Genomic DNA, 14,569 nt, shown 5'->3' with positions numbered 1-14,569 from the left:
AAAGGACAGGTATACATCAGCTACACATTTGTTATTAACTCATTAGGCCAGGCTGTTGGATTTAAAGGGGTGGCTGAAGCTGAAAGCCTTGCTAATTTGACCTGTGTCTGGAATTTGATGACTGATTCTTAGTTGCTATTCATTGTTGTAACTGGTTTTAAATCAAAGCTGCATGGCTTGCTTAGAGTTATCAGAAATTTCTGATTATCTCAGAGTTGATTCTAACATACTTCTATCACAGAATAGATCACATATTAGAACACACAATATTGGATTATATTTTTAAAATATATTATCTTTAAAAAAAAAAAAAGAGAGAGTTAACTCCTCTAGTTTGTGATTCAGGCTGGCTCCATATTCAATAGGGCACTGTACGCTGCTTACCTGGGTTTACTTTCATCTGGACTTCCAGCTTAGTTATCTTTGGTTGAAAGACCAGTTAAAAAGTTTCTGGTTTTGATGAACATTGATCTTCTCAACAAGAGTTTTGAGAGGAAGCATCTGCTTGCCTTGACATTTTCATCCTGTTATCTAGAAGTCAACACTTTCCGCATAAGTACCACTACACCCATTTTTCCTGTTAGCTGTGGTCTTTGCATTACATTGTAATGCTATGACATGTGTGAACATTATCAGCAGTACAGCAAACGTGCTATGTACTCATAGCAATTCAGAGACATGTCAACAAAAAGGATTCTAGGATAATGAACTGAATGTGCTTTAAAGCTTTTTTATTTTTGAGCAACCATGAATAGATTTGGGAGTAGCATAGTTATCAGACAGCACAGAAGAAGCAGCTGCTAGATATTCCTGTCTGGGGTGGCTGGGGCAGTAAGTTGTTAATTAATGGCATCTAGAGACACCTTTAGGAACCACAATTGAAATCAAATTCTTTTTCAGGGAGCAGTGAGAGCAAGGGGATGAAGAGCTGGGAGCCAACGTGACTCCAGTGCAGGCTAAGCCCTCACCATGGGGATACAGTCCTGCAGGGGCTGAGCATAACAAGCAGAGATGGTGCTGCTAACAGGGTCCATTGATGGCCCTGGACATGATAAATGATGAACCATGCCCAAGGACCACTGAGGGGCTCCAATGGTCCCAGATACAGCAAGTGATGAACCGGGTCCAGGGACCATCCAGGGGCTCCAGTAAGGAACAGAGGGCATTGGGGCTAGCGATAGGGCTGGAGGCAACAGCCATGGGTCCACCTAGGAGGCAAGGCTGGAAACAGGACTGTAGACACTGTACAACAGCCAGGAGACAAGCTACTTACAGCATGGGTCCAAGGTTCATGTACAAGGCAAGGCTAGAGACCAGCACTCCTACAGCAGAGCTCAGGAAGGACTAAAGGCCCCAGGCTGAGCTGAAATGCAGCCTGGGGCCCATTAGCAGGGATGTGAATGGAAGCCCCAGGTGAGGCTGGTCAGAACCATTAAGGCCTATTGGTGCCCTCAGGGCCCTGATGATTTTGTGGCTTCCATGAGCCTTTGCCTGTCTGCCAATGCTGCTTTGGATTCTTGTGAACCTTGTCCACTCCTTGAAATATGACAGACAAAAAGCAGAAATGAAGATTCTGAAGCAGTTGCACTCTTTGAGGTGACATATGCTGTCTTTTCACTTCTCACCATGACACAGGTGAAGAACACTCTTCTTTGCAGACCTACTTAAAGAAAAATCAGAATCAGATCCTTTACGTTTTGTTTGAGTCTCTACATAGAAAGTTTGATCAAAGACACTGAACATCTTTTAAACGTTTCTGTTGATAGCTAAAACAATTTTGGAGGTAGCATGCAAAGGAAGAGAGACCTTTAACCTGAAATTAATATCACAGAGACCTGTTAGATTCTACAGAAGTAATCTGTCTTACAGCCATGCAATGATAGTAAAACTGAGTGGACAGGTGGGACATTTGTCCAGATTTGCTCCTACTTATCCTATTCTCTAAAGTCTTTATCACAGCTAGAATAAGCATTAGGCAGAGACAGTCGTGGCAGGTTTGCTGTAGCATAACATTTACCAATGAATAAATAAACCAGGATAGCCCTTAACTGCTATTTATTCAAAAATAAGCATCAGTGAGTAATTTACAAGTACCATATTTGCCAAAACAAACTATGCACAAGACAAGAAAGCTGCAAAATTGTTCCAGTAGTAAATTACCTTTTATTTTACAAAAAAATAGCTGCCTTAAAAAATAAATCAAATTACCATTCCCTCTCTTCAATCTTTTTTTTTTTTTTTTTAACTTTTATTATGGGGAATGAAAAAAATTATGTAGCAATACAGACATATTTCTTCTTTACCATTCAGCCCAAGCTATAGCAATTGTATCAACGAATACTGAAGCCAGTCACAGGTAATAAGTTCAATGTATTATACATATTGCTATGAAAACTTGCAAATTGCTGCTAGGCTTTCGAGGGCCTAGATGGCAGTATAGTTCTTAGTGTAATTAGTCAATTTGATCTTCTCTGGGAAGATAATATTAACTGAGAGATTTTCCCCATTGCTAGATTTCAGAAAAAGGTTCTTTTTCTTGCGTAGGAGATGACTATATTTGGCATTAGCAAGCCACATTTCACATTTTGAAAAAAATACAATCCCAGTTGTACCCAAGACAACAAGACATGTAAGTAAGCCCAGGATAATGAAACATATCACCTGACTTTTACTGAGCAAGGGATCTGCATTTTGGATTGTTTCTTTCATTGTTATTTTCAGGACTTGATGTTCTTGTTGCACTGATTTGTGATGAGCTTTTGGGTGTGGATTGTAATTCTGCATATTCTTTGTCTCTGTATTCACTCCAGGAAGACTTGCGTTTTTGCTGGGATGCTTACAGGTTGCACCAACAAATTCTGGCTTACAGATGCATTTGTATCCTCCCTGGGGATGTTCACTGCATGTTCCTCCATTCTCACATGGGCCACTTGCACAGAATATGACACGGCTGCTACAGAGCTTTCCTGTATAGCCACGGGGGCAAAAACAGCTAAAACCCGCACCAATATCTGTACACGTTCCTCCATTTTCACATGGGTTGGATTCACAGTCATCTATATCTATTTCGCAGAAATTGCCAGCAAAACCAGAAGGGCACAGACAGGAAGCATGCGGTGCAAAACCATTGTCATCAACGCACGTTCCTCCATTCTGACAGGGAGAACTAGAACATAGAACAAATACATATACAGAGTTGAATCAAAATCCAATGAAAGAAACACTTATGACACACTGTATAATAAAAAGAGCTGGTTTTCTTTAGAAGAGCCAATTCCTAATGCAAATCCAGTGAAGTCAATGAGGTTCAATCAAGAATGAGTTTGTTCAACAGCTTTGTCAACACAGATTATAATATCTTCTACTGACCCTTCAGGCAGGCTTAATACACCAGTATATAAATCCTACCTAAAGAGCTATTTCAAACATTTATTCAAATTAAGCTTCCCATTGTTTTGATATGCCTAGAGCTACTTAGCTGAATGACTATTTAGACAAGACGGAACAAAGACACTAGCAGCATGGCTTGGTTTTCCACCTCATTATTCATAAAACAATCTGTGTGTTGTATTGGCAAAGCTAAACACTCTGCCATGGCAGCCAGATGCGAAGGTGATTGTTTTTATTCTGCCTCTATAGCACTCTGTGACACACTGAAAATTTAAAAGTGAACAGATACTTTCATGCAAACTGCTGTTTGGCCAAATAAAGTTTGAAAATTAAAATAAATAAATATAAATGGGATGATGTCAGCTGTAATGTGAGTACAGGACCAAAGGAAAATAGGTATTTCTGCAAAACTTTGAAGAACTTAATTGTTAATAGTCTGGCATTCTGATTTAAGTGACATAAATTCACCGAAAACTCTTTTTTTTAACTTCACAGTATAACATTGCTTTACTGGGTATCAGGCCAAAAGACTGTCCCTGTTGGCAAAAAAGGGGCCTTGGGTCACAGGTTTACAGATAAATCTCAAAGCCACTTTCATGGCAGTTTATAATGTAAGAACAATGCTTTTACTGCTTACATTCTAAAAATGAATTTCAGACATGAAAAAGACAGCATAAACCTTGGCGAGGCTTACAGCATGCCTGACAACAATGGTTCTCCTAATAATTATACATCCTTAAATACACAGAGCTTAGTATCAGGACATAGTTGAAAAGATCAAGCTGTTAAGCGTTACCTTTCCAGAGGAAAGTCCCAGGGTACTGAACATCACAGCTTCACAATGATGGCATTTCATATATGCAATGGTCAGTGGCAACTAGCCATTATGGATTTCCATGGTGGGACTTTGAGTGGATTTTAAGAGATTTGTTGATGTCCAAGTGAGGTGACTGTAAAGGAGAATTAAGCTCCTACTACAAACGGTGCCTGGCCACTGGTGGGATAACGGCTGAGCCTCTCACATGCCCAATTATTGCATTGGGAGCAGCTAGGCTAGGGACTACTCCAAGCATCCTCTGGCTCTCCTGGGGACTGAAACACTTGGTGGTCTCTCATCAGAAGTGCCTGAATATTGTGTAAACGAGTAGTTTGCCTGTTTGCTATTAACACATAAAACAATCAGCTCTGTTTTCTCATATAGTCCTTCAGTGCAGCTGTTGGCTGGAAAAAGGCTATTGCAAGAATAAATTGGAAATCTGGAAGCAGTACTGGGAAAGCAAAAGGCGTTGTCACTGGACTGTGACAAAGCAGTGGGAGTCTGGTGACAATTTGAGGTGATCATACAAACAAGGAATTTTGCCATGATCACTAGCCACTGTGTCTGCTTTAATAAAAATAAGGACGCTTTAGTTGTCATATGGTCCTTGAGTAACTGAATAGTTACAGTCAGCCTTAAAGAGTTTAGCACGTTCTCTTGACCTTAGCTGTCCCATGGAAAATTAGACAAGTTTTTTTGTTATAGCAGTGTCCAGAAGATGGAGCCTCATGTCTGGGTTGGACTACCTTATCAACCTTTTGGAGAAGCGGGAAGAAATTGTTGGAGAATTTAAGAGTAAAATGATTCTTTCTCAATGTTTTATACATGTACAAATTTTTAGTAAAAACAATTAAGAGGAAACATGTAGAATTTTGAATATGTGTTCTTTATTTTTCACAAGTACTAAGTCGCATTTGCTTAGTTTTTAATGTGTTTAAATAAATAAGGTATTAGAATTAATCTCCTTTAATATACATGGATTAAATTATTTTAAACATCTGGCATTTAAGGCATGTTCAGCAAGGTGTGGTACAAAAAAGAATAGCTGCATAAACATGGACATAACACTCAGCTGCTTTCCAAATACTTCACTTTCATTTTAACAAGTATACCTCTCGCTGCTCTGCTTCAGAGCAAAGCTTCAAAACACCACACAGATGTCACTAATGCAGATATATCTGCCTGTTTTTGTAAACAGCCTAGAACAATGACTTTCACTGGTGAATTGCCTTCATTCCATCTATGAAAAGTAACTAAGGAGCCAGTGGCAATTCTTAGTAATATCAATTTTAACTGTACCACTGGGGCACAGAGGAGGAAGTGAGATGAGAGTGAGATAGCCTCATATGACGGTTTCTTGCCAGGATGTGAGGTGAACTTTCTGGTAGACTGTCAAGTATTATCAGATTCTGAGTGCTTATGCTGGAAACAGTTGTCTTTTTCACCTAAAAGTAGATTTGCAAAGAATGCTGCTTATTTTCCTGAAAAAGACACATCTTCCCAGAGAAATGGAATTTTTGTTTCAAGAATCATTATAAAAAATTCTTCAAGATTTCCTGATAAGCTCATGAGCATTCAACCTGGACATAGAGTAGTGTCACCAAAATGTAGTTTCAAGAGTAGTGTCACCAAAATGTAGTTTCAGCAATAAAAAACATGATGATTTAAACGAAAAATATGGAACTAATCTGTACCCTTTCTCCCTCCTGTTCTTTGGGATAATTAATATATGTCCATATTGAATTACTGAAATATTTGCTGTACAGATGAAAAGCAGAAGAAGAAAGCTATTCACACTGTCTGTGTTAGGTAAATAGCTTGGATGTCATTCAAGGCACTTGTGAGGAGCCTAAGTTTCTTCAGTGTTAATGAACAGAAATAGGCAAGTCAGAGCAGCTATCCCAGATGCTGAAAGTAAGCCCAAATAGGCCTGTGTGACTATTTCCCGCTAAAAGCAATAGTAAAAAATTTCCACTGGTATAACATTGTAAGAACGGCAATTCTTGCGAGAGACAGCGAGAGGAGTTAATGACAACATGTTTTCTTTAAATAAGAGTGTACAAATATCCAGGGAGATTTAGCCATAAGGAGGATCTAAAGATCTGTAATTATCTATTGCTGAGCTAAAGCAGAACTAGAGGGTACCAGTATGGAGCTGTAGAGACACAAGATAATCTTAGAAGAATAAAAAATGTGTCGGATTAACATAATAGTTTTATCAAGCCTGTACCCACCAGAAAGGCATTTCATATGGTTATGGAATCAGGTTATTGATGAACTGGAAGATAACAGGTACCTCTACATTCCCACAATTAGACTCAATTAAATTTTTTAACATTAAAAAGACATCCTTTTTTCAAACAGTTCTATCAGTGATGCTACTGAAAGCAGCAGAATTTAAATTCACATCAGAAATCAATATTTACCCATTAATAATGCAGGGTCCTTTCCTGAGATGGCAGTTTTTTCCTGTAAATCCCTCGGCACACAAACAAATATATCCTCCATCGCCAGTCTCTATGCATGTTGAATTATTGGTGCAGGGCTTTGCAGAACATGGGTGAATGTCTGTTTAAAAACATACGTATTTTGTTCTATTAACATTGCAACGCAATGCTAAACGGGCAGCAGATGAGTAAAACCAAGACTCAATTAATCAATGAGAAAGAGTCATTAAACAGTAAACAAAACATTAAGTAAAATATGGCTTTAATGGTCCTTCATCCTGCATTTGTGTGTTTTGGCTTATTTCACCCTTTGTTAAAATGGAATACAAATTATTACTATCATTATTATTATTATTATTCCAAGCATTTTTCAGCTTGGTTCTCTCTTCCTAGCTCCCACTTGTAAAATAGGTTTGTTCTAGTCTATAAATAAGTAATCTCATCAATAAAATATTAGAAGAAGAAAAAGCTTCTCAGTAATATAGTCATCCTTTCATATCCTCGGCTTCTCCATGCACAGAATTCTGATAAAGCAATAGACAACCAAGAATTCTTCCCTCTCCCTGCCTGAGAGTCTAACATTATGTGCTCATGTACAGATATTTCAAAATAATAGACATCAGCAAGTTACAAAATCTCTTAAAATGTCATCTTTTGGCTGGTTTGCATCTAACTCTTACATAACTGTACCAGAAGAGAGAGCTGCATACATGTTTTGACCCAAAAGTCACACACCTTATTTTCTTTACAATTTCCCTGCTGCCCCCACTCCCCATCCTGAACAATTACTGAACTTTTAAAATAATTAAAAATATATAAATTAAAAGCGCATACTTGAACCAACTAATGGAGTAGCTGCAGTGATGTACTGACTGCAGGTCATTTGACCTGCCTTGCACACTCATGTGCACACATATACTTTCAAAAGAGACGAAAAGGAATTTAATGGCATTTATATTCTACTTCCCACAGCACAATATGAAACTTAGATGATATCATGGGGGACTGCAAAATTTTAACCATAACAAAACATTTCAACAGCTTTAGCTTTCAAATATAATCTTCCCTGGATAAAAGGCTCTATTTTCCAATACATTAGACTGTTCTCATTGCAACACAACCACTTTGCATGCACTTTGAGTGCAAGCTCCAATATTCAGAACCGAAACACCTTGAACGCTTTTTGGAGTAGTGTTGTTCACCATCTAATTTGGCAGTTAGAGCCTGTTCTCATTGCAACACAACCACTTTGCCTGTACTTAAAGCATTAACTCCAATGTTCAAAGAACCAAAAGAACCTTGAATGCTTTTTGGAGCAAAGTTGTTCACCGCATAAGTTGGTGGACTTTAAAGGCAGCTAAGCAAATATGAGCTCTGATGCATGAGCAAGGAAACTCACTGAAATATAAATAAATACATACATATACACACAGACACACAGACGTATGCATATATATGCACTGTCTATCATATTAAAAATAATTTCAAGGATGTATAAAAGTTCTTCAGGAATAAATTTAAATTTAAAACACAACTTAAAAATTTATAGGAACAATCTTTATTAAAATATAAAAAAATAAGTAGACAAGTAGCCTACTGTTCTCTATTTTCTCTACTTTGCTTCTCAAAAGCCAAAAATCAAGTAATTTACTTCCTCAAGTGACAACAGTCCGAGAGATGAGACTTCCAAAAAATGACTCTACATTTACATATGATGTAAATAATGCTTATATAATATAAATAAGAAGAGTCACAACCGTGTTACCATTAAATTAACTAATATTTACATGAAATTAAATTCTCAGGCTTCAGTGCACGAGGCAGTCAGTGAGCAGTTTTGTGAGCAAGGTTAATATCCATAGCAGAATTTCTAGACTCCTACTCTTGAATGCCTTGCATGGGCACGTAGTAAGAGGCTACACCTCTACCTGCTTTGGTGGCATTCTCTGATCTTACCAAGTGCCTGTGCCAAAGGAGCCAAGCGACATGCATCACAGCATACACTGAGCTCATACTACATGCTGACTTTTTGGCCAAACTGAGGCTAGGGCTCAATTAGGAGGTCAGGAGCACACAAATACGACCGTACAGGCACAACCAGGGGTAACAAGATGACAGAGATGACTGATCTGATTTAGCATGGTGGCTCTTTTACTCCAAATGGAGTGGCATTTTTCCTGGAAATAAACTGAGGAAACTGGTTTTCCCTTTGTTATGTCCACTGTTTGATGTGGTACTGGTGCCTGTACAGTGATAGTATATCTATCTCAAGAGAGTTGCAGACAGGGAAATCCTGCTCTGCGCTTCCACGTTCCAAATATCCATACACTTGATTTCAAGGATATGGTTTTTGGAAGGTTAATAATGGCACGGCTGGTGCACACCATCGCAAAGAAGTTGATCAGCAGTGTTATCACTAATGCAACCTCATAGATTTCTCTTAAGTGCCAAGTCCATTTATGTGACTGCAATAAGAGCCATAAATGACACCACTGACCCTGGCCTACTTGTTTACAATGAATTAAGCCCAGCCTATAATCTAGATGCCTCTACATTATAGAGAAGATCATTCTGGACAAGAGCTGAGGACCAGGCGGCCCATTGTAAAAATAACAGCTACACAACCGGAGATGTTAGCAAACCACTACATGATCTAAAGCCACTCTAAGCAGGAACTTCCACAGTCCACGCTAAGGAGCTCACTACACTAACTTTCCTAAGAAATGGAAAACGATATAATGCCACTGTTCCAAATCACTTCTTTTTCCTTCTATGTTTAATGAGCAATTAGGTGCTAAGAATACATCCATATTTTAAAAGTATTTCAAATGTTTACAGTAGTGGTCAAGTGAATTTCAGACCCTGTCACATTTTTGCGTTCTGGACTTTGCCAGCCTTGTGAGCTGGCATCATCTCAGTTGGCAACATCAAAACAATGGCTAGCCAGAAATTCCCTGGCAATTATATGCATTTTCTATAGCAGCAAAAAAGGATTAATTTCAAAGTTTTGCCAAAACTGCATTACTCATGATCCTCCTTGAATCTCTACAGGAACAATAGAAGTATAGCTTTTCAGCATGGCTTGTCTCATTATAAGCTTGAAGCTAAAAATTATCTCCAGAAGTTGGAAAGAGCCACTCAATGTCATTTCCAGGTGAAACTATAACAATTGTGGCCTCTTCTTGTCAGATATAAAACTTCAATACTAGAAGACAGAGGCAATAGTCTGGTATTTTATGGCAAGAAACTGACAGGTTTGTATTTCCACATTGAAAGGTCAGTTATACACATATATGCATATGTATGCCAGTGATGCCAAACACAGCAGAAGCCTTCAGATTGTCCTTTTTCCTAACCTGATGAAGTTTCATTTAGTGACACCTGTTAATGAGTGAGTTACAGCAGTCTGTAACAACTTTATAGACCCAAGAGACTGACATTAACTTTTCAGCAGAGGATGATCAGATCAGTGGCCAAGCAGTTAACCCCATTTGAGGTGACAATGCTTTATTGGGTCAGGGTGACAATTTTTAACAATTATCCACTAGCAGGAAAAGAGGACCCTTCTCTTAATCCCTTGTGGCAAGACAACGCATTTAGAGTAGGTAAATCCACTGAGGTTAAAAACTGTCAACATAACATGCCTGTGCAGATGAAGACATTGTTAGTTCTTTTTAACTGAGTATTCTTGGCACCTCTGCTTGGGGATCTAGACTCCAACTGGCAAAGAAAACTCTGAGCTGACTCTGAGCTGAGTGTTTAGAGAAATAATAGTTTCTGGACTTTAACAAAGGATACCCATTTTGTAATTACAAAACTATTTTAATGAATACCTTTTAAAATAATATTTTTCCATAAAGATATGGGCACAATTTGCAAAATACAGTTTTGCAGGCTAAGTAGCAGTTGCAAGAATGGAAAGTTGCAAAGTTCAGAATTGCAAAGGTATTTAAGAGTCTAGAAATTCTGCTAGGCACTTAATATGGCTTTTAAAAGTATGCCCAGCTTGCAAACATAGTACACTTACAGATATCTTTAGATGCTTACATGACACCTGTAAAAATCTGGGCCTTTAGAGTCATTGACAGGTAACATACATGAGCTCCCTAAAGTGGTGTTGTAGAAGGAGGTGGGGGGTGTCATTCTATTTAATTCTAGGAATCTGATTGTACACCTTAACATCTTGAACTATTTGTCTCATGTTTTCTGAGCTGGCTCTAATTAAGCACAGTGACCTATTTCTAAGTTAGGATGAGATACTTCAGACCACAGAGGGACCCATTTCTCCTCAGCAATTGTTACGAGAGTCTGGGTAGCTGTCTCAGGTATAAACACATCTGTCAGAGGTGTCTAGAACTACATAATTAATGCAATTATCTCTGAGAGCTGATAGCCATATCTACACTGCTGCTACTGCAGCTCTTATAAACATACCCGAACTAGCTTTAAACTAAGGAGCTTGGATATGCCTATGTGTGCAAAACCTGATGAGAAGCTGAGTGAGCACTTCAGTACCTTGCACCAAGCTCCACGACACTGCGAAGATGTGTGCTATGGGAAATCTTGAGTCTTCTGGTTGTCTTGAAAATTTAACCCATTCAAACTGTGTTGTCATTAATCACTGCTTTGGGTGTTAACGGGCAGAATGTGCTCCATAAATTTAAACTTTTATAATGACAAAAGCCCTAACGACAAGAAAACAGACTGAGACCCCAGATACCTGTCCTCTTCCAGCTGCACTTATGCTGGCTGAAAAGACACAAGCATCTAAGATGCTAATGTGGTTTCTGCCCCCTTGTATCTGCTGGCTGACCATTCATTTGCCCATGTCTGCCAGAATAAACCAGCTCAGCAGAGGCCAATTCTTCAAATTGCTTATGCTAAGCTGGCTCATTTTGACTAGAAAGAGGTCAGGCAGCGCACACAAGAGCTCTGCTTACCCCTCAGATCCGAGAGGGAAGTGGTTGCCTGTTCAAACAGACCTTCTCAGTTATGCTAATGCTACTCGACTGAATCATCATGACGTTAAGTAAATGAAGAAATGAGCACGGTATTTTCCTTTGCAAGAAGAAATTTCCTTAAGTATTACGCTCATATCTGTCCATACAGAAAACAGTATATATTACATATTAAATCAATTCAATTATTTGTCTGACATGTTAAAGAAGATGTAGTTTTGGAAAAGAAGACCTACATATGACAAGAAGTTAGCAAGTAATTTGCTAGCTTTCTCTACAATGATCAGTGTTTAAAATAGAACGAGTTTACACCTTGCTCACACACATGCCCAGTGCCAAAAGATACTACATGCTTTTACCTAAATTGTAAAAGCTCCAGGCTTCTGTGCCACTGTCCCGAATCACCTTATGTTTTTTAAAAAATTACTTAGGTAAAAGGACTTTTGCGTGTTTCCAGCACCAGAGGGAGCTGTTTCATCTCACTTGCTCAAAGATAGGAAAACCTGTGCAAACCTATGTCACAGAGGCTGCCAACCCAGCCCTCCTCGCACACACACTGCCAGGGTTTGGCACAGCTGCCGTGCAAACAGCCAGGGAAAGGCACGCACTGATTACAAAGAGCGCCCTGCCAGCCAGGTTGACACCTGAAAGAGATAAAAGATAGAAGCACAGTTTACTTTCCATAAGCCTAATTACAGGGATGATCCCCTTTTCGAGGCACAATAAATAAACTTTCGGATACAAAATTGGACAACGTTGTGCATTTGAACAAAAAGATACCATCAATGCTTCTAGGATACTAGAAATTAGTACTAGATAGAGGTTAAAGAAAATTGCTTCATTCAGTGAGAATAAATAAATAAATACTAGCCAACGTAAAGACTCTTCTTACCAGAATATGTAGACTATTTGAAAATTAAGACTTTAATTCCACAAGGTATTTAGACCTCTACGCTGTATGACTCAAGTTAACCGGATGTTAACTAGAGTGCTGTTTTGTTACAGTACCATACCTGCAGAGGGCAAATTGTTTCAGCTTCTGCCTATTTTACAAAGACAATGAATTATTAAAGCAGGCTGTTCCTGGGCTAATAGCCTTATCTGATAGATCTTTTTACCTGCATTCACTGGGAAATTCACAAAATCCATTCACTGGGTGGCAGCCAGTTTTACAACTCACTCCTGGAAGAAGAAATTTATAATATCGTAGTAGAAAAATCAGCACTCAGAGAAATCATATGATGCCCTATGCACATTAGTGATGTTTTAAAAGCTACTAGACTGTGTAGTATTCTGATTTTTTTCCAAGCACATGTTTTTATAACGTATAATTTCAAATGAACTTAAATTGGAGCATGTTACCCAGTGTCGCTATAGGACAAGTGAGATGACATAAAGAATTAACTGCAAAATAGTACAAGATACATCACTTTAACTACAAAATTATACAAAGTACATCACTTTAGCATATGCAAAGCATATCACTCATAGTTTGAAAAGGAAATTTTAGAACAGAGCCATATATGTCATTTCACAACATACTACTCTAATTGCATTCTTCTTAGAGCTACCTGAAACACCAAAGTACCTGCAGTCAGAAATAATTTCCATTTAAAACAATCTATGGTCTAAGTGCTGAATTCATTTCAACCCCATGGAGGATGAAAAAAAAAATCGTTTGGATTTTGCAGGAGTACCTGAAGCTAAAGAGAAAATTTATCGGTCACTGTGTGTGTATGTATGTGTGAAATATTTACATGAAACACACTAAGCAATACTAATCTGAAATACCGCCGTTCACAACTGACATCCTATGCAAACCGCACGACAAATACACTCTGGCGAAAGGAAACAGCCCACTAAATACCACAGAAACCTTTAGCCGGGGCGAGAAGTCGGGACGGGTTTGCCCGCGGGGGCCCGCAGGAGGCTCCCGCCGCGGCGTCGCACCCAGCCGCAGCGACTCCGCAAACTTTCCCAAGCGCTCTCCCGCGGCGCGGCGCGGCCCCCCGCGGCGGTCCGCGCTGCGGCTCTGCCGGCGGGGAGCAGCGGGGACGCTCGCCCACGCACGCCCACCGCTGTAGCTCTTACCTGGGGCGGCCGGGAGGACGAGGGGCAGCAGGCAGCAGCAGCCGATGAGGGCGGCAGCGCGCAGCCCCATGGCCGGGGCGCCGCACCCGCTGCGCTGCGGAGAGCCCCGCGGAGCGCTCGGCGTCCTGGCCGGGCAGCGGAGGGGAAGGCGGGACCCCCCCCCCCGCCCGCGTTGCTCGCCGCGGGGGCGCAGCTGAACGCGGAGGCGCCGGGGCGGGGGCAGGCGGCGGGCGGGGGGGTAGGGGGCCGCGCTCGGCCCGGCCCGGCCCGGCCCTGCCTGCGGCGGCGGCTCCGCGGAGAGGAGCTGCGGTCCTCGCGCCCCCGCTGTCGCGGGGAATCTGGAAGCGCCCGGGAGAAGGGGAGTCTTAGCGGAGGTGTTTTAAACCCGCCTGCTCCCTTCTCGCATGTGACCTTCTTAAAAGTTACTCCGGCTGTCCCCAAAGAGTGGATTCTGTGCTCGCCTTCAGAAAGCTGAAGACCTCCTCTTGCTCATTCAAATCAGGGCAGGGAGCTCCAGCTTTTTCAGGAAAGACCCCAGAAAAAGCAAGGAAGGTAAACGCGGGGAGGGTAAAGAGTTAAAAACAAAACAAAACCGTAAACATTATCTTTAGCCAGGTTTTATATACTGAACAGATCCAAAGGAAGAAACGTTACTTCCACTACAAGTCACCTTAAATTCTGCCCTCTATTTTATGACTCTTCCTTTCCCCTTTCTGTCTTCCATTCTTCCTTTGAGCTGTCCCATATGGAGATAGACTGGCTGTTTCTTATTCTTTGCATTCTTGTTCTTTGTTTTCCTCTGGAAAGAAGTTATGCCTCGTTTTTAGGACTCCTCGGGGACCTATTTTCTTCTGCTTGCTGATGTA

General features: G+C 40.3%; 1 protein-coding gene across 2 annotated transcripts; it reads right to left on the bottom strand.

Annotated features, from left to right (window-relative positions):
* Nucleotides 1-616: 616 nt before the first annotated feature.
* Nucleotides 617-13,912, bottom strand: DLK1 (delta like non-canonical Notch ligand 1). 2 transcript variants are annotated; one of them, XM_068947062.1, is made up of 6 exons: nt 13,704-13,912; nt 12,731-12,794; nt 12,126-12,256; nt 6,634-6,775; nt 2,662-3,166; nt 617-1,660 (listed from the first exon to the last, which is right to left on the bottom strand). In XM_068947062.1, exons 1-6 carry the CDS (start codon nt 13,771-13,773, stop codon nt 1,622-1,624), a joined length of 951 nt encoding a protein of 316 aa, XP_068803163.1. In that variant the 5' UTR covers nt 13,774-13,912; the 3' UTR covers nt 617-1,621. The 2 variants fall into 2 exon arrangements, with proteins under 2 accessions (XP_068803163.1, XP_068803162.1); XM_068947061.1 differs by lacking the exon at nt 617-1,660 and having other exon boundaries at nt 2,041-3,166.
* Between the last annotated feature and the right edge of the window lie 657 nt (nt 13,913-14,569).

This window comes from Struthio camelus, chromosome 5 (assembly GCF_040807025.1).
Source record: "Struthio camelus isolate bStrCam1 chromosome 5, bStrCam1.hap1, whole genome shotgun sequence".
In the NCBI taxonomy this organism is placed as follows: Eukaryota; Metazoa; Chordata; class Aves; order Struthioniformes; family Struthionidae; genus Struthio; species Struthio camelus.
This window is presented reverse-complemented; position numbering and strand designations above follow the sequence as displayed.

Coding starts and splice junctions, on each gene's coding strand:
- DLK1 (XM_068947061.1), bottom strand. CDS start 13,773: ATGGGGCTGCGCGCTGCCGCCCTCATCGGCTGCTGCTGCCTGCTGCCC. Junction 12,795..13,703: donor CGTCCTCCCGGCCGCCCCAG/GTAAGAGCTACA, acceptor TTCTTCTTCCAG/GAGTGAGTTGTAAAACTGGC. Junction 12,257..12,730: donor GAATTTCCCAGTGAATGCAG/GTAAAAAGATCT, acceptor TATCTCTTTCAG/GTGTCAACCTGGCTGGCAGG.